General features: G+C 43.1%; 2 protein-coding genes across 5 annotated transcripts; both read right to left on the bottom strand.

The window, feature by feature from the left end:
- Nucleotides 1-4,274: 4,274 nt before the first annotated feature.
- vap (vascular associated protein) lies at nucleotides 4,275-15,850 on the bottom strand. 4 transcript variants are annotated; one of them, XM_086083613.1, is made up of 10 exons: nucleotides 15,111-15,849; nucleotides 11,553-13,358; nucleotides 11,365-11,453; nucleotides 10,675-10,733; nucleotides 10,423-10,592; nucleotides 9,338-9,500; nucleotides 9,084-9,275; nucleotides 7,594-7,827; nucleotides 6,239-6,510; nucleotides 4,275-4,751 (listed from the first exon to the last, which is right to left on the bottom strand). In XM_086083613.1, exons 1-10 carry the CDS (start codon nucleotides 15,169-15,171, stop codon nucleotides 4,597-4,599), a joined length of 3,201 nt encoding a protein of 1,066 aa, XP_085939739.1. In that variant the 5' UTR covers nucleotides 15,172-15,849; the 3' UTR covers nucleotides 4,275-4,596. The 4 variants fall into 4 exon arrangements, with proteins under 4 accessions (XP_085939739.1, XP_085939738.1, XP_085939740.1 ...); XM_086083615.1 differs by having other exon boundaries at nucleotides 4,277-4,751; nucleotides 6,239-6,413; nucleotides 15,111-15,845; XM_086083612.1 differs by having other exon boundaries at nucleotides 11,365-13,358; nucleotides 15,111-15,850.
- A 711-nt stretch (nucleotides 15,851-16,561) lies between these two features.
- Nucleotides 16,562-19,932, bottom strand: pin1 (peptidylprolyl cis/trans isomerase, NIMA-interacting 1). The gene is made up of 5 exons (XM_086082653.1): nucleotides 19,765-19,932; nucleotides 18,658-18,743; nucleotides 18,262-18,370; nucleotides 18,077-18,187; nucleotides 16,562-16,949 (listed from the first exon to the last, which is right to left on the bottom strand). Exons 1-5 carry the CDS (start codon nucleotides 19,820-19,822, stop codon nucleotides 16,840-16,842), a joined length of 474 nt encoding a protein of 157 aa, XP_085938779.1. The 5' UTR covers nucleotides 19,823-19,932; the 3' UTR covers nucleotides 16,562-16,839.
- Between the last annotated feature and the right edge of the window lie 50 nt (nucleotides 19,933-19,982).

Raw genomic sequence — 19,982 nt, forward strand, 5'->3', positions numbered from 1 at the left:
AGGAGAACTTTCCTCACGGCGGCCTCCGATTGGTTCCGCGGCGTCCAATGGGTGTGGCGTAAGAGGATCACCCATCAAACTGAACTGACCCCCCCAAATCTTTACATTGTGGTCAAAAGGTGCCGTGACCCCCCACCCCCCCCCCCTCCCAAAAAAAAATCAGTTTTCTATCTATATCTAGCCAATCAATCATATTTGGTGCACTACAACATAATGAATGACATTTCAGTGAAAATGTTGAAGACGGAAAGGCCATCTGGAGGTCAGTTAGCCCATTGCAGGGGTCGCTGAACACACACACACATGTACACGCACAGATTAGAGTGTCAAGTGATACCAGTGTTAACGCGGCGGTATGTTTACAGTCAACATGTAAATCTCACCACTCATCGCCCACACCAGGAGTCTTCACGATTGAGGGTTATTTTAGTTTTATTTGGACACGTGATGAGAATTGATCAAATCTGTCTAAATTGTCTTGATGGTTTGTTTATTTTTGGGAGAAGAACATTTCTAATTTGCGTTTCTTAAGTGTTTGATGTTTTATGAAACGTAGCAAAAAACCAAGTGTTTCTTTTTGCACATTGATGATGAGCAATTGTGTTTTATGTATGTTTATTATTCCTTTGTTTAATAAAGCAAAATGTGGCAACAACAAAAAAGAGTTTTGGGCTTTGTGATGGCATCATTTATTCCTTTGATGTTTTATGATGTAAACTGCTGCAAATGTAAGAAAATAAAAATAAAAATAAAAAGGTGGCTTAATATGACTAGCATGATGATTTGGTTGATTACATTTCTTAAAACAATTGACTCCATTTCAAAGTGACTTTTCCAATTTTGCGCAATTTTTTTGTGCCATTTTTTCTGTATTCGTCAGTTTAGCTGAAAAACATAATTTGCATGGTTTACTGGCCACTTTTAATATTGCTTCATGGTCGTCTGTACTTTGCTGTTTATGTGCTAAATGTATGTTTCATGTTTTCTACCTGTGATTAAAAAAAAAAAAAAAAATCACATCACCCTGGGACTTGCATTTTCCTGTTGTTGCCAAGTCGCAAACCATTTTATTGAAGTTAAAAGAAAATTTTTCTATGCACTCCCACGAGTCTAAACATGGCATTCAGATTAATATTGCATTTGTGGAATATGATTTAAGCAGCAAAACGCAGCTGCTTTTATCCATCGCGGCCACTTGGCTGTCGACTGAAAATGACATCACGGCGCCTGAATGCTTAAGTAACGGCCAATCACGGCTCACCTGTTCTCTGAGTTTGGTCACGTGACATTCGCAGGCCGAGCCGCAATTGGTCGTCACCCGACCCCTGAGCAACTGTGATGTCATTTTCATCGACAGCCAGTGGCAAAATTGTAATTTGAAATTGAGTTTAAAAAAATACATAAAAAATGGCCGCCCCTGTGATGGATAAATACGGCTGGATTTAGCTGCTTAATTCATAATTTCGCAAACTCAATAATAATCAGAATGCCGTGTTTAGATGACTGTGGCCGCATCGAACATTGCAAATTTGTCACTTTTTTTTTTATTACTCGCGACTGCCATCTCTGGCCTAAAGCGTAACTGCAGCATCTGTGTCAGGTTCGTTCATGACGCGCGTGCGAGTACGTGCACGCTCTTAAAGCGACAGCCACAGTTGACAAACTCAACTTTATTTATAAAGCATTTTAAAACCAGCGCTGCTGTTTACAAAGTGTTTTACATGGAACAGAAATCGGTCATGCAGTAAAGATAAGTAAAACTAGAACAAAACAAACATTGTAAGTAAGTACACAAGTAAATACAATTTACATCAATAAATTAATAACAAGAAGTAGGTAAGTGAATAAATACAGAAATAAATATGAAACTAGTTTTTTTCTTGTTCTAGATCAATTAGGATTTCCCAAATCATGTCTGCCAGAATAATGAGGGGATTAAAAAAAAATCATATGTCATGTCTTGGAAAACTTCTGATCGGATTAACAGCAGCATTTGAGTTGTATTTTTGCACGTCAAGAGAAATGAAAATATTAAGAAGATAACGGCGGACTTGCACGTCCGGCCGCCATTTCCAGTTGCCTGTCCAAAGAATCCAACAACGGATGGCGTCTGTGTCCCACTTGAGCAAGCAACGCAATAAGAGTCATCGATCAACCATCGGCTGTAAACCGATTGGTTGATGACAATTGTTCTTTTTCAAACTCAAAAAAAAAGTGTCATCTTGATTAATATCTCCTATTTTAGTTCCAAATATTTGGGAAAACTCAGCTTTTATTTGTTTGCGAAGGAAAACCACAACTAGAACAACGTGCTGTGCACAGATACAAACCAAAACAAAAACAACAACAACAACAACATAAAACAACAGAAACAAAAAAGAAAAAGAAAAAAAGTACTTTTTCAACAATCAAACAAGAATAATTTGTTAGTCAACTTTTCAAAGGCAATTTAAACTGCACATGTTTTTGGTACCGTTTGGTTTCAAAGGCTAATTTGGATGCTTTATGACATAAACAATAAATCAAAGACCTCAGAGCATCCCCCCCCCCCTCTCCTTCCTTTGTTACACCAGTGGTTTCCAAACTAGGGCTCGGGGGCCATTTGTGGCCTGCCATCCATTTCAACGTCACGGCTCTCCTGTTTTTGGAGTTTGGACTCATAATTTAAGAGACCGTTATGAGTCATAACTTTTGCAATGCGAGTCTGAGGCTACACTGGTACTTTTAATACATAACCCCCCCCCCCCCCCCCCAAAAAAGACAGATAATTCTAAAGAAAGACCCATATATCCCAACTTAGCATTTCCCTTAAAATTGCAAGAAATTAATGGTAATTATCTATGATCTTTTTTCCATTGCTTCATTAACTCATTCAAACCCCTCAAAAATATGTTTTTAATACTTTGTCCTTCACTCCCAAAAACGTATTTATACGTTTATGTTTTGTTTACACGAGAGTACACAGAAGGCTTTGGTGCAGCTTCTGACCTGAAGCGGTCGCTTAAAGCAACGGTAGCATTCTATTCTGGTGGGATAAAAAGGACAGCACGGCCTCTCCAAAATGTTGAAACGTCACATTTGCTAGGGATGGGCGAGTACCGTAACCAGGTATCGGTACCGGGCCAATACCCCAACCTTATTTCAAGGTATCGGTACTTGTGACGGCGGCTGATACCAGCATCGCTTGTAATGGAAAACTGCCTTCAATTGCATGCGATTTTCTCGACTATTTGCCCTTTGGCCCTTCAATTGGTCAATACGTGGCCCTTGGGGAAGAAAAAGTTTAGACACCCCATGTGACATAGTCCACTTCCTCCTCAGGAATATGACCGGATGCTTCTTTTCATGCGTGCGTGTGTCACAGTAGGTGACAACATCCAAGTGTGATGTCATGGGAATGCAAGATGATGACACGCGTGGATCTGAAATACCTCAAGTTGCGATTCCACTTGTAATTGTCCGAGTGTGTGTGTGTGTGTGTGTGTGGGGGTGTGTGGGCGTGTGTGTATGCGTGCGTGCGCGCGCGCGTGTGTGTGTGTGTGTGCCCGGACAATGACCATAAAGCAGGAATTCTCTTTGGCTCTCTTTCGTGTTCCTAATAAGGACATTCGGCCAGCAACAGGGGCAGGAAATAGCTTTTTTTTTCTTTTCTTTTTTAACCATGCTTTCACCTCTAATGCATACAGGAAGTGAACACACATCCACTTACAAATACACGCACGCACGTCGTTTGCATGGAGAGGTTAAAAGGTCAACAAGCCAATCAGGGATTTATCCAAATCCACACACACACACACACACACACACTCAGGCTGGTGCCTTTGAGAGGACCTTTGGATGACGTCCATATAAGGAGATATCGGCGTGAGTAAGTCACATGACTGCGATGAAGAAGAATGTATTGCTGCTCCTGCAGGTCATGTGACCAGCAGCGTGAGGAAATGAATGAATCTCCCTTTTTAAACATGTGGATGCAGATGTGTGTGTGTGTGTGTGTGTGGATGTTGCCACACGCACACACACGCCTGGTTCGTGGCTCCGAGACCATATATGGAATGAAGCTAAGCTAACAGGTAGCGTCTTTGCTACTTTCTTTTATCTGCATCATTCGTTGCCGTTCCCAGTGTGCTCGATCCGCTTGGGCCAGTTTTCCCGTTGCCCCGACGTATCTTTTATGCTTTTATGGTCCGGCATTCCAGAGGGGGGGTGGCCAAAAGGGGTGGGGGGGGGGGGGCGGAAAACGCAAGATGGTCAAATGGAGTGTTTCATAACAGCGGAAGTGGATTGCTGGCACATCAGAAGAAGAAAAAACAAAAACTAAACAATGATCAGGTTATCGTGTGAAACTTTTTGTGATTCATTTGACTTTCACATTCAAATGCCATACATATAATATTTTGACCCCCAGGTAACATATTTTGTTTGCTTTTGGCCGTACGAGAATAAAAGTGTAGTTGAACATCCACGCCAGTAGGCGGCAGCGGCGCTCTTAGTGTCAGCGTGCGCCATCAGAGTTAGCTCCTCTGCAGATGTGTACTTGCAACAATTGAATAGACAGATAATACTATTTAGTCGTGTTGGTCATTAAGTATTTATTTATTTCTCAGCGGCTCGATATACACACACGGACACACGGGCACAGAGCGAACGCGTCTGGTGGCCGAAGAGGATCCGAGTCATGCGGTCCAGCTGCGGCTCATGTCCACCAGCTCCATGCCCTCGCAGTACGAGCGCGGCCTGGATGTCCGAGCCTGGACAGCCAACACAAGGAAAGATGCTAAGCTAACGTAGCAACAGGGAGTCAACGTATCGACGAGCAACGCGTTGTCTTCAATTTCATCTTAGTTTCGTTCCAAAAATGCCCGTCAGAACAAAGTAGAGTCAGCCTGCCAAGCTCAGTTGGCTGATGCTAATGAGTTAGCATTACGTGCTAAAGTCATTATAAAGGTGTTGCGTGTAGAATTTTGAGGACATTTTATTCCACTTTGGGATAAGCCTTAAATGTGAATCTTGATTTTTATTTTGAAAACATTTCCTAAATGTGTTTGACATTTTTGTCATGGGATGTAATAAATATTTAAATGTAGAATATTTTTTTTCCACTTGACATAAATAGTGTTCACGTGAATAGTTTCCTAAATAGAAAATTAAAAAAAAAATCATGGGGTGTTGTGATTAGAAATTTAAGGGGAAAATAAATAAATAATTGTGTTCCATTTTAGAAAAAGGCTTAAACATGAGCAAATGTGCGAGAAGGTGACAAAATTAATAGATATATCTTTAGAAATCATTCTAAAGACTGTACGTAAATGTGATTTTTTTTTTTTTTGGATTAATTTTTTTATTTTTTTATTAATTTTACTTAAAAATATTTTTTTTTAATTTAAACACGAACAAATAATTTTTTTTCATGGTCTGTCGTGCATAGAAATGTTTGGGGGGAAAATATTTTTGCACTTTGGAAAACGGCTTTACTGTCTAGAACAGGGGTGGGCAAAACTGGGTCCTCGAGGGCCGGAGTCCTGCAGGTTTTGGAGGGTTCCCTCTTCCAACACAAGCTGATTCCAATCAACAGGATCGTTATCAGGCTTATGCAGAGCTTGCTGATGAGCTGATCATATATCAGCTGTGTTGGAGAAGGGAAACATCCAAAACCTGCAGGATTCCGGCCCTCGAGGACCCAGTTTGCCCACCCCTGTTCTAGACAGTAAAGCCGTTTTCCAAAGTGCAAAAATATTTTCCCCCCAAACATTTCTATGCACGACAGACCATGAAAAAAAAAATATTTGTTCGTGTTTAAATTAAAAATGTATATTTTTAATTTAAACACGAATAAATATTTTTTTAATTAATAAAAAATAAATCCAACAAAAAAAACAAGAAATCAAATTTGCGTACAGTCTTTAAAATTATTTCTAAAGATATATCTATTAGTTTTGTCACTTTTTTCCACATTTGCTCATGTTTAAGAATATGTCAAAAATTTGGTTTGATTTGGTCAAGAAACGATGAAGGAGGGAATAATATCAAAGTATGACACAGGGGGGAAATTATTGTTGGAAATCGGTCATTTGGGAAATGTTTCAAACATTTTGAATGAGCTTGGAATAGGAAGCGCGGTGGGGAAAAAAAATAATTGTGGAACACATATTATGCCTCTATTAGAAATTTGAATGCAATCCCATGATGAGAATGTGTTTGGATTTGGTGAAGCAGCACGTGGCTCGCGAGTACTCACGGCGTGGGGGGGCTGGGGGGCGGCCAGCTGCCGCAGGAGCGGGAAGGGCGTCCAGTGGATGGGCTCCACGGGCCAGCTGCACACCGACAGGTCGCTGGCCTTGCCCGAGTCCAGCACGCCGTCGCCGTCGCCGTCGCCGTCGCTCAGCTCGCTGCCGCACCAGCCGTACTGAGAGCTGACACACGCGTTCGCTTCTTTTTACACTTGGGTGACCGTTCAGACTCAGGAAGAATGTGACGAGCCGACTTTTAGATTGTCCCTGAAGGCAACACCTGATATAGATCATTAAAATCAATGCGCTCAGACTGTCTGAAGGCAACACTTGACTTAGTTGGATAGATCAAAGAGGAGAAATGAGAAATTCAGACTGTCCCTGAAGGCAACATCTGACTTTGACGGATAGAGATTTTAGATTGTCCCTGAAAGCAACGCCTGATTTCAATTGAATGATTGAAAACTGTCATTTCAGAGTGTCCCTGAAGGAAACACCTGATTTAGACTGAAAAATGTGATTTCTATTTGTTCCTGAAGGCATCACCAGATGTACACAAGAGATTTCAGACTGTCCCTAAAAGGCAACATCTGACTTAGACGGAAATAATCAAATCAGAGAAAGCAAAAATTTCCAACTGTCGGTTAATGAAACACCTGATTATGATAGATGTAAAATTATGATGTCAGACTGTCCCTGAAGGCAACATCTGACTTTGACAGATAGCGATTTTAGATTGTCCCTGAAAGCAACGCCTGATTTCAATTGAATGATTGAAAACTGTCATTTCAGAGTGTCCCTGAAGGAAACACCTGATTTAGACTGAAAAATGTGATTTCTATTTGTTCCTGAAGGCATCACCAGATGTACACAAGACATTTCAGACTGTCCCTAAAAGGCAACATCTGACTTAGACGGAAATAATCAAATCAGAGAAAGCAAAAAGTTCCAACTGTCGGTTAATGAAACACCTGATACTGATAGATGTAAAATTATGATGTCAGACTGTCCCTGAAGGCAACATCTGACTTTGACAGATAGCGATTTTAGATTGTCCCTGAAAGCAATGCCTGATTTCGATTGAATGATTGAAAACTATCATTTCAGAGTGTCCCTGAAGGAAACACCTGATTTAGACTGAAAATTTTGATTTCTATTTGTTCCTGAAGGCATCACCAGATGTACACAAGAGATTTCAGACTGTCCCTAAAAGGCAACATCTGACTTAGACGGAAATAATCAAATCAGAGAAAGCAAAAAGTTCCAACTGTCGGTTAATGAAACACCTGATTATGATAGATGTAAAATTATGATGTCAGACTGTCCCTGAAGGCAGCACGTGACTTGGCTGGATGGCGTGTACCTGTCAGGGTAGATGGTGTTGAGGCGCGCGGTGCGTCCGGTGCATGCGGACGAGGCGGAGGCGAGCGACAAGGTGTCGTCGTGGTAGCAGCAGGGCCGGTCCAGAGCTCGCATGTGCAGCAGTTCGTCGGAGCGCGTAAACGCCGGATTGTCCATCGAGTCGGCAGAAGCCGCCGACGCCGAGCGCGGCCAGAAGCGAGACGACAGCTCGTCAAAATGGTTGAAGCGTCGGTAGCTGCAAAAAAAAAAAAAAAAACAGTTAGACTGACAATGTAATATCACAATTCATTTCAATCAACAAGTTAATCATATTTTATTGAATCAATTAAAAAAAATCTTAATTTAGAATTTACAGGACATTTACTGTGTAATTTTTATCATTAAATTTTTTTAGTCACCTGATTTAGTTTTTATCATGTTAAATTTAAGTATTTTAATTTTATAAATTTGTATTTTCCATTAATTTAATGATTTTTTTCTAATATACAAAAAACATGTTTAGTTTAAAATGATAGACAATACTACATTGTCACATTAATTGTAATTTAAAATAAATAAATTCATTTTTCCATGATTTTTGAATGATTTACAAATATTTTTAGCTTCGAATTACCAAAATAATATATAATTTGTCATTAATTTAATGAGATAATATATTTTTTGGGGTGAGTTAATACAAAAATATTTCTAGTACTGTATTCAAATTATAAAATGTACACAATGTTTTAAATACAAAACAAATCCCAGCTGCTCTGTATGAAAGACAAAACAAAATAAAAGCAGCCTTATTTAATTTTTTATTAAATGAGAATTAATAATCTTGAGTTAGTGTGACATCTAGAGGCCACAGTTGGGACTGCAGTTTAAAAGTCACTAAATACAATTACAAAATAATACAATTAAAAATATTGACGTTAAAATAAAATAAATCATAATTTAAAATTGTTTGTTTGTTTATTGAACATATAAGTCAGCAACATTAATACTTAAATTAAAATCTAAAGATTTAAAAGAAAAGTGTTTTTTGTTGTTTTTTTATTAAGCACAGTTTACATGTTCAAAAGGGAGTAGGAAGAAGTAAAAAAAAAAAAAGTCCTAAAAGAGTCCTACCTCCTTACAAGGAAAAAAAAAAGGGGGAGGGGGGATCACATAAACTTACACATATAAACAGCTAAACCCAAACCAATGAAATGTAAAACCAATTTAGTGAGTAAATGGAAAATTGCTTGTGTACAAAACAATGAAACTCCATTAACTAATAACATTATATTACCTACAATTAAAAATACATTTTAATAATAAAAAACGAGAGAGAGAGAAGGAGAGTGGGTGGAAAAGTGGAGTAATAACCCACCATGTCCAACAGATGGCAACAAAGGGGAGGCAAAAATAAAGAAAAATCTGCCTGTGTATGGGCATCCATTTTGTACTGCACACTACCACCACCTACAGGACTGGAGTGAAACAGCACGACTGTGCGCGTGAAGGTACCTGCTTCGCGTCTGGTCCACTTTGGCGAGGATAAGAGCAGCTCGGTAGCGTCTGACGGCGACGAAGGCCAGCGAGCCGATCACGGCCACGGCCAGCGCCAGGATGGACGCGCACGTGCACACCAGACGAGCGCGCGTCATCCGGACGTCGCACCGTGAACCCATGAACCAGAAGTCCTCGCCTGCCAGGCAGCTGACGTGAAGTGAAGAAGTGAGAAACAAAACTGGACTTTGACGACGCGTGCGCGTTCTTACCGACAAATGGGAAGTTGTCTCGGGTGGTGGGTGCACACGCCGTGATGATGGCAGAAGTCAAAATGGCAGACTGAGGAGCAGCTGTAATTGGTGGTGGTCCGAGACACACAGTGGAAGCCTGCCGGGCACCCGAGCAACCAATCGCAAACGTCCGCCTGCACCCCTGCATCACGCACGCACACACACAATTGTCTTTGTATCATCGTGGGGACATCTCATTGACATGATGCTTTTCCTAGCCCCGCCCCCTAACCATCAAAAATGATTGCCTACCCCCATTCCTTACCCGAACCTCAACCATGACCCAATTCAAACCGAAACTCTAAAACCAAGTCTTGACCCTCAAAAACAGGTTTGAACTTGTTACAAGTCGGTCCCCACAATGGTACATCAACCTGGAAAAACACGCGTGCATGGGCCCCACAATGTAGCAAAGACAAAAGCACACCATTAGCCTAGCTTCGTTTAGCATTCTTTGTCCACTCACTTGTACTCAACAGAACTCCAAACAGTTTGGGAGTTTCTTGCTATTTTACGATACGAATGAACTTTTTACCATACGAGTCCTGACAATAACTCACATTTCTGCCCAAAAATACATCAGTTCAAAAAATGAAAAATCCAATTTGATTATCCCCATATTGCGTTTTATCGGCGCCATTTGTTGTCCAAAGCGCTTGATCAAGCCTCCTATTGACTTTTTGGAAGACATATCCGACTACCAAGACCAAACTAGGGAAAGGTTTTCCTCTTTTATTTCAAATAAAAAAAATGTTTTTTGACACTTTCAGTACATTTTTAAATCCATTTGTGTTCTGTGGTACCAGCTAGCTAGCTAGCGCTAAGCTAACCTGGGAGGTTTAGTCTCTCCAGTCCAGCGTCCAGGTTTACAAACTCCCTTTTGTGCTCGGACGGTTCAATTTGATGCACTCGCATGATCGCATCCTTCAATGAAAACAGATTTTTATTAAAAAAAAATATTTATTTTTGTTAAGCCAACCGCCATCAATAGAGAATTCAGTGACCGATTAATTAACCGATAGCTACGTTGGAAGGAGAGGCAGTCGAAAGAACAGTACTCTCACCTCCCAGCGTGACGTTGACCACCTTGGAGCCTCTGAAGCTCCGCCCCTGACGCGCACCCTCGTCCAATCCCGTCTGCCGCAGCAGCGCGGCGGCGGCGGCGCCCGAGGCGGCGAGCCACTGCAGAGCGCCGGCGCTGTCGAACTCCAGCAGCGTCTGCACGGCGCGTCCGCTGCATTGACAAAAAAAGGTGCAAACGCAAGCCCGGTTTCAGTACGTGTGGCGCCGGTCGCGGGATCGGCGCGGTCACTCACCGGCCCCAAACTCCCAACATCCGGCTGAACCCCGGCGCCCTCTGCAGGTGAGGCTCCAACTGCAACGTTGGACAGCGCCAATCTCGGCATGACTACTTCGCCCACAATTCTTTGACGGTTGTGTGATTTACACACAAAAAGCGCTAAGATCCATTAACTCGTTCCCTGGCAGCCATTTTCACTGAAGCAACCCCCTTCGCTCCCGGCTCTTTTATTGCATTTCGACTGACTTTGCAAGGCTCACAAAATATTGTGTTCTACTGCTATAAACACGTGGAACCTCGTCTCTTCTTTAAAAAAAAAAAGAAGCATATTTATCTATCTGTTTCCATTTTGCATTACAATATCGCAAAAAGTATTTTTGTATCTGTTTCCGTTTTGCAGCAATTAGCATTAGAAGCATAGCTCACATTCATCATTATTCACATTCCTGTTGAAAACGCTGACAAAAAGAGCTTGTTGCAAGATGGCCCTGGTTGATCTCTTATACTCTGCTGCCACCTGCTGGCCATTTTTTGTAACTACCATTGCTTTAAGCCACCTCTTCAGGTCAGAAACGTCATCAAAGCCATCTGTAGGCTCTTGCGTAAAAAAAAAAAAAAACATTTAAAAAAGTATAAATAAATTTTTGGGGAGTGAAGGACAAAGTATTTAAAGTATACAAGACGTGTATAATTGTTTCCCACCCACCCACGCGCTGGTGCCCTCCTCAAGGTCGGGACCAGAAACGGCGCTGGAGTCGTCCACGATGATCTGCAGCAGCAGCTCGATGGACTTCACTGGACAAGAACCACAACACAAACGCGTACACAACGAGTTGATACACGCACGCACGCACGCACGCACGCACGCACGCGCGCACGCGCGCACGCACGCACCTCTGACGGCGGCAGGCTGGTCCGGCACCACGTAGACTTTGGGGACGCGGGTCGTCACGGAGCTCGCAGGGGTCGAAGCAGATTGAGCTTTGGGAATCAGACGCTGCGTTGTCACAGCGTCGCCGTCCCGCCGAATGTCTTTTTCGTCGGTTGCCGGCGTTCCTCGCGCGATCGGGGGCGGGGCGGCGGTCGCGCGAGACCGGGTCGGAACGTGCGCGATGGACGGAGACGCAGAAGCAGGGCTTTTAAGCGTAGTCGGGGGAGGTGTCGCGTCGCGGGTGCCGTCCGTGTTCCGGGAGCCGCCGAAACCAAAGACGGATGTCGTCACGGTTCCCGCATGGGACGAGTGTCCCGACGTTCTTCTCGCGTCCTCGGCGCCGCCGAATCGCACAAGCTCTCCAGACGCCGTCACAGTGCTTGCGTAGAGAAAATCTTCGGGCGCTCCCGTCCCGTTGTCAGAACCCCCCAAGCTCAAGACCCCCGCCTGGGTCGCGCGTCCGAGGGTCGCTGCCTCTGCGCCGGACGAGTCCTGAACTCCTGCGGATGACAAAATGGTGCTGGGACGAGGCGAGTTTTCTGGCGTCGCCGTCTCGTCCTTGAGAACCTCCGCTCGGGGCGCGTATCGGGTCGTAACATCTTCAGGACGAGAGACCGTCACGGAGTGTCCAGGCGTTCCCGTCCTGCCTTCCGAGACCCCAGGCGAGTGTCCCAGCACGTTTGTCTCATCCTGGGAACCCCCAAAGCTTAGAAACCTTTGGGAAGAGGTCGCAGTGCTCACGTGGGGGGCGCGTCCAGACGTTCCCGTTCCTTCCTGGGAAATCGTAGCCGTTCTTATCCCTTCTTCCGAACTCGATGCGTTCTCAACCCCGCCAGAGGACAAAGTGGAACTTGGGTGGGGCGACTGTCCAGTCGTTCCCGTCCCGTCCTCAGAGAACCCCGAACTCAAGACCCCCGCCCGAGGCGCGTGTCGCGTTCCCCTCTGGTCTTTCGACAAGTCCGGAACCCCTTCGGATACCAACGTGGTGTTCACATGGGGCGAGTAATTGGGCGTGCTCGTCCCTACCTGGGAGCCCCCCAAACTGAGGACCCCCATCTGGGTCGAGTAACCGGGTGTTCCCATCCCATTTTCGGAAACCCCCAAATTCATGACCCTTCCGGACTCCAGTCTTGGCATTCCCGTCCCATCCTCCACCTCTGACGAGTTTTGGATCCTTCCAGACCCAATGGCGGCATCTTCGGCGGCCACAGTCGAACCAGCGATCCTCGATGGCCCCTCGGTGACATATGGCAGCGGCGAGTCTGTTCGGGACCACGTGAATCCCCAAACAGGGTCTGAAGCGAGCGTCCCGAAATCTTCCATCCCGCTTGTCAATGTCCGGCCGCGGTTCTGTAGATCAACCGTCTCTGTGGCACCAGCAGGGGGCGCTCCCAGCATCCATCTGATCTGCGATGACATCACAGTCGGAAAATCGGAGCGCCCAGAGGTGTGAGACGTCCCGCGCGTCCCTTCTGGCATTCCCGGATTTGTTTGGGCGTTTCGGGTCAGCACCGCCGTCTCGGGAAAGCGGGTGACAGATGTTTCCGCTCCATTGTTCCCAACTTCCTCAGGAAGCGGCAGAGCGTCGCTATCGGGCCTGTCAGAGGCGGGAAGGGGCGTGGCGGGACCGGGCTCAGATCCAGACCCTCTATAGGATTCTTGTGTGCTCGCGTCGTCGGACCGGGCCTGAGAGGGACTGGGGACGTCTCTGTGGGAATGTGGGACGGGGGCGGCGTGCTCCTCTGTGGAATTCCGTGCGTCTTCCTGGACTGGAGGACCGGGACGCACACGCACACACAGAGGAGAGAGAGAGAGAGAGAGAGAGAGAGAGAGAGAGAGAGAGAGAGAGAGAGAGAGAGAGAGAGAGAGAGAGAGAGAGAGAGAGAGAGAGAGAGAGAGAGAGAGAGAGAGTCACGAAGGACACGGACAACAAAGCTTCCGTTTGTCTCACAACACGATGACAACTGTTGGATTTTTTTTCCCAAATGAGGTCAGAGTGACAACACAAATGTTATTAGGACTCTCGTGGTCCAGGCGGGTCTCGCAGATTCAGTTTCTGACTTACAAGCAACCCTTTGGCGTTAGCGAGGAATTCTGTTCTGCAGGAAGTCGGACATTTTGCTTTGAAGCAGTCGTTTTAGGGCCGCTTTTTTTTTTTTTTTTTACAGGGCCCTTCAAAAGAAACGCGTTTTTCCTGAGCCCTAATTGGACATCAAAGTCGTCTCGGACGCAGGTTTTAGCAATGGATACAAGAGGTTTTTTTTTTTTTTTTTTGCCTCATTAGCGGCTAACAGGATGTAAACAAGAGCAAAGACTTCTACCAAGGCTTCAAGGTCTAAAAAAAAAAAAAAATGCAAAGATGCGTTTACACTGCTGCCAAATCTGCATTTGATGTGGATTAAACCTGGTTTCAGAAAAAATAAATAAATAAATAAACGATTTTACGCATCACATTGCACTGCTGCCAAACATGGATCTGATCAGGGTTCAATCTGGTTATGCCTTTTTCACACTGCATAAACAAAGCATATCAAATAGATTTCATGGAAATGGGCGGCCATTTTTTCAAGATCTTATAAACAATATAATAATGTATACATTTTGTCTGGAGTCCAAATCTCTGACCTTAGCGAATTTGATTGGAATCAGATACGATTTCATGAAAATTTGTAAAAATACGATTTTATCGTCAGTTTTTTTATTACGTTTTTTTTTAAAAATAATTATTTACAAATACATAATTAGTGCTGTCAAAGTTAAAGCGATAACTAATGAATTGATCACAAAAAAATGATCCCATTAATCGTGTATGAACGCAGATCAATCACACCGCAGACGATCCTTGCGTTAAAGCGAGCACAGGTTCGAGCAATAATCATAACGACATGCATTAAAACTAAAGCATTTGATAAATGTTTGCGTATGACATTAGTTCATGTCTAAATATTGGGAGTCTTTTTTCCCCTTTTTAATTATGCAAGTAACGAACTGATTAGAGGACGATGAGCGCGTGCAGCGGATGATAAAATGTTGAAGACGTCATTCATAAATTAATTACATTTTCAAAAAGAATGAACGCGTAACTTCAAATTTGGCGGGCACAAAATGTTGACCAAAAAAAAAGCCTTTTTAATTCAGCGATTAATTGTAACGAATCAACATTATAACGCGATTAATCTAATTAAAACATGGCCATCGTAGCCAAAGCGCCAAGTCGGATTGAGCGAAAACGCGAAATCAGCTTTCATAAAAATAAAAAAAGATTTTGTTTTCATGAAATGTTTGGATGAGTGTAAAAGCAAAATCTCCCTTATTCTTAAAAATCCAGATGAATTATTGCAATCTGCGGCCTTGCTACAAATGTCACCACAAAAAAACAAACATTTTGTTTGTTTTTTCAAAATCAGCATTTGAACTGAAACCCGTGCTTTGCTAGCAAACATTTAAAGGTAGCACAAGTGACGGCAAATGTTGAAAAGCGACGATTATTTCCGTTTTCCTTTTTTTGAGTGCGTGCTTACCTGTTGTGACGACGACGACGAGGACGAGGACGAGAAGCAACAAGCAGACGTGGAGCTGCATGTCCGGCGCCTTTCACACATTGCGGGAAGGATGTCTCCAAAATGGACACGCGACCTCCACATGTCACAACTCAGCCTTCCTCCTCTTCTTCTTCTTCAAACTTGTCTGCTCGTGGAAAAGGTCCGCTTTTTTTGCGCCCCTCTTCCTCTCGTCCTAAATGAGATCCACGTGTGTGTGCAGTGCGGTCACAACGGGGTTCGGGGGGGAGGCGGACGACTGCGGGTCCGAGCGAGCTGTCGACTGCGGGTCCGAGCGGGGAGGCGACAAGGGCGGGCACAGATTGAGCGTGTGGTTCCCGGTGGGAGGGCGAAGATGGATGCTGGATGCAGGATGGAGGGAGGCGAAGCTCCGCGCGCGTGTTTTTTTTTTTTTTGACAGCATCCACGAACGCGCGCACCAAGACAAGACAGACCAACGCAACCATTTTACTCTCAATGGCGCCCCCACGTCCGTCTGAGGTCGCATTTGGTACTGCAGCAGGCACGACAGCCACAAAACGACGAGCTCCGTCTTAAAACCCGAACCTTGGCGCGAAAGCTTAATTTGACACTCGAACCTTTATTTGTTTAAAAAAAAAAAAAAAAAAAAAACTCGCCCTGATTCAAAACATCAACCCTGGCTTAATCCAAGACCAAAGCTTGAAACCTTCATTGGAAACTCTAATCATAACCCAAAACTTCAAACCCAAATAAACCCCAAACCTGGTTTGAAGCCCTAACTCTGACTGGAAACCCACTTTTGAAAACCCTAATCATGGACTGAAACCCTACATTAAAAACCCAAACAATTGGCTTGAAGCCCAAATTTGAAACCTGTACTTTGAAACTGTCGGTTGAAAACCCTTTTTTTTCAAACACTTGAAATCATGTCTTACTTTTAAATTAGAATCGTGGTTTAGAACTTTTGAACCCGGACCTTGTCTTGAAACCCTACTGTCAAACCCAAAGCACATATTTAGCCCTACTTTTCTACAACAAAACCTGGTCTTGAAACCCTAACCCAATTTTATAACCTTGAAACCCCATCTTTCAACCTTGACCTCCGCTTGAAACACGAACGCAGGCCTGAAGCCAATTTGACAGTTTTTCCATTTGATATTGTCCTTATTTGGTCATTGGCATCCAACGTCCAAGGTGAGTGATAAGAAGGTCAAACAAGACAACTTCATAGTTGAAGAGGTGAAAGGTCAAATGCAACATTAGCTCACATGTCAACGAAAAGGACATGAAGTGCGCTAAACGGTCCGATGCGACGACACAATCGGCCAAAAACACGTTTTCCCTTTTGGAGCCGCCACCTGTGAGGTCAGAGGTCACGCAAGCACATGTTGCCACGGCAACACTACTCGCTCATCTGCACTCGGCAAGAAACAGACACGTACAATAAAAAAAAAAAAAAAGGGACTTTTATTTTGACGGCTTGACAGTTCACATGGAGGATGGCGAAGCGTTCAAAAGCGGCCGCGTCGTTAACCATTTTTGTGTACGCAGGAAAACTCTCCGGGTTTTTATTTTGGTGACTTGCACATTCAAACTGCGCTCTGATCGGTTCTATTGCGTCTTTGTTGTCAAATATTAGGATCGGCCTTGTGTCTTTAAACCATTGTGATAAAGCAGGATGGGTACATGATGCATGCGTGTGCGTGTGCGTGTGCGCGCGTGGGCGTGGTCAGGCGGTGCGCAGGATCACGTGCACTCCGGAGTCAGTAAAAACAGGACCGCTCATCTCTCCGGTCTTCAGTGCAAAAGAGGCGTCTTCGAAAGGCTTCTGCATTTGACCTGAGGTGGACAACACGCACGCGCACACGCAGTTATTTGAAAATGCGTTGCAGGGCTCCCCCTACTGGTGCAAAGCGCAACTGACTTTTAAAAACCACCAAAAATGAAAGCACAAAAAAAAAAAATGTACGTGGAAAAATATAAAATTGTAATCATTGTTGCTCATTCGTTTTATTAATGTGCAAGTTTTCTAAAATTATTTTTCTAATAGAAGAAACTATATTGTTGATGGTCATTTTGTGTTTCTGTAATTTGCGGTTTCAAAATACATTTAATTCTAATAACTGTTGCTTTTTGCCAAATTATATGATAAGTTTTCTCAAATAAAATGATGAATTGTAATAAATAATACTACTGTATACATGATTAATTTTTAATATAACTATAGTAATAATGTATTTTTAAGTTGCATAATTGTAATAACTTGTTTATGAATTCATTCTTCAAACTCAAGTTTAAAATTAAACATTTTGTTGAATGCAAACAAAAAAGAAAAAACCTAATCTTCTCAATTAAAATATGTTTTTCTAATTTTGACTGCATTTAAACAAACAAATAATTTGTGTTGTTGTATATTTTGTTTGCGAATCTGCGATTGGCTGGCAACCAGTTCAGGGTGTACCCCGCCTACTGCCCGAAGCCAGCTGGGATAGGCTCCAGCAACCCCCGCGACCCTTGTGAGGACAAGCGGTACAGAAAATGGATGGATGGATATTTTGTTTATTTTTCCACATATACTACAGTAGCTGTTTTTAAAAATACATGCGCAATGTTATTTTTTTTTAATTGAAATTATATAATATATTAAACAATTTTGTTACATGCTTCTTAAAATAAACAATGTTTGTAATAATTTTTATAATTTCATAAAAATTCTAATTTTGTTAAAAAAAAAAAATCATTTAGATTAATTTTGTCTTTCATTTTTTCTCAATTGTAATTAATTAGTTAATCATTTTGTATTTTAAGTTCATTTTAAACCACTTTTTTTTTAAATAATACTTCATTTTTCATGTAAGTTATTATTTTAAATGTACATAATTGATGTATACATTTAATCATCGTAGTGAATTGCTATAATGATCTTGCATGCCGATTACGGTCATTCGGCGCACCCGTGTACCGACCTCTGCCAAAGAGTCCCAAGTCTCCGCCATTCTTGGCGGAACTGCAGTCGCTGAACTGAGAGGCCAAGTTCTCAAACTTGTCCTCGTCTGACTTGATCCGCTCAATGTAGTCTGAAAAAAAGCATCCACAAGGACCGTCCAAACAGTCAGGGAACGTTCGACGCAAGCCGACCTTCGTGACTTACTCTGAATCATATCGAGAGCCTCGTCTTTGGATCGCGTGATGTTCTGCTCGCGCCAGGAAGACGGCCGGCGCGACTGGTTGTGCTTGACCAGGAGGTGCGAGCAGCGCACCTGCCGTACAAACCGCAAAATGGACAGTAAGGGATCATTTTGTTGGGACACTTTTAAAAATGAATGGATTTTAAAGACCCTTTAAGAGGATTTGAAATTTGTTTCTAAAACACGACTGAAGATAATTGGAAACAAAAAGTCTGGTAAGAGATTGTTTTGTTTCTTATTTTTCAGATACAAAATATTCGATGGTCATCACATTAAGAAAAGCATGACGACGGCTGTGTCATACGTTGTTGCTGGAATTGAAGGAATTATGAACAGTTCCCAACGGCACGTGAACGCACCTTTTCTGGCTCTGCGCGGGAGTCTCCCGCAGCAGGTCGTTCCCACTGGCTGGCATTGGTGACGTGGTTGAAGTAATACACCTTGCCTGCAGACAGAGGGGAGTTATTTACTACTTTCCTTACAGGAAGAGCACAAAAAAAAAAGGATAGAGGCCACAGAAGAAGAAAAGGAAATTGTGAACATTGAAGGACGAATAGGTGGCGATTCACTGCGTTATACATACTTAAGCCATTTCATTGTAAGGGTAAGAGCCGCTTATTATTATTTTTTCATATTTTTGCAGGTCTTGGTGCACAAACAAGCGAACGGCGCATCAATTTAACAACATCTAAGATTAAGTTTGGGTCTTGATTTGTATTCATATGACAATCGCAGATTTCATGAAGCATTCTCGAGGCGTGAAAACTTCGTCAAAATCATTTTAGATGTAAATCCTTCGTATCGTCTTTTATTTTCTTTAAATGCTTTTATTAACACAACTTTACATTCTAGAACATACAAACACGTCTTGCAAAGATCCCTGACAAAATCTTTTGTTCATTTTAAAGATGGTACCATACAGAAAAAAATTACAAAATTTAATCGACATTTGACAAGAAAACAGGTCAACAATCTTTGGATATTACACAAATGAAGCATCATAGGAGAAAAACATCCAAGAGATTTGACAATTGACTGCTTTTCTTACTGATAATTAATTTTATAGCTTTGAAAATGGTTCTCCATTCCAGAAGGAAACACACAAATCTGGGGTAGGACTTGGAACATTTTTGTTTGTGAACCTTTATATCGTCTTCAGGTGAGCTCGTGGGGCGCAGTGACGTCACGCGGGGCCCAGGGCGGATCGACTCGCACGCCTACATCGTTTCCTAACTTTTATAATACGCAAATAAACTGTAATTGCCACAGTTTACTACACTTAAAAGTAATATCACAAGTGACCTCACGTCGTTTAAGTTTTAGCTGGGCTAGCTTAGCTAAGCGCCAATCAATCAGCCGCAATGCTGATTTGGCTTGCTAGCTCCCAAGCTAGGTTGCACATGACATCGCGCAGCAAGCGAACTAGCGAGCCGGTTTACGGCCTCCCGTCCCGCCTGTTTTGTCACCTGAGTTGCGGCTCATTCTCTTCTCCCAGCCCGTTGGTAAAGTGTCCTCGTCTGCCATTGTTTCTCCCTATCCCGTCGCAGGATTTCCTCCCAAAAGTGACAAATTCAAATGGAGCAGCCGTGTGCCAGGGCGGTTGCAACACTTTTGCGACAACCACTGACGCATTTACGGTTCTCGGATTGTTTTCCCCTTCACGCCCGCCTATCGTTGGTGCGTG

Source organism: Leptonotus elevatus, chromosome 8 (genome assembly GCF_054856555.1).
Source record: "Leptonotus elevatus isolate MCC_2025b chromosome 8, RoL_Lele_1.0, whole genome shotgun sequence".
Classification (NCBI taxonomy): domain Eukaryota; kingdom Metazoa; phylum Chordata; class Actinopteri; order Syngnathiformes; family Syngnathidae; genus Leptonotus; species Leptonotus elevatus.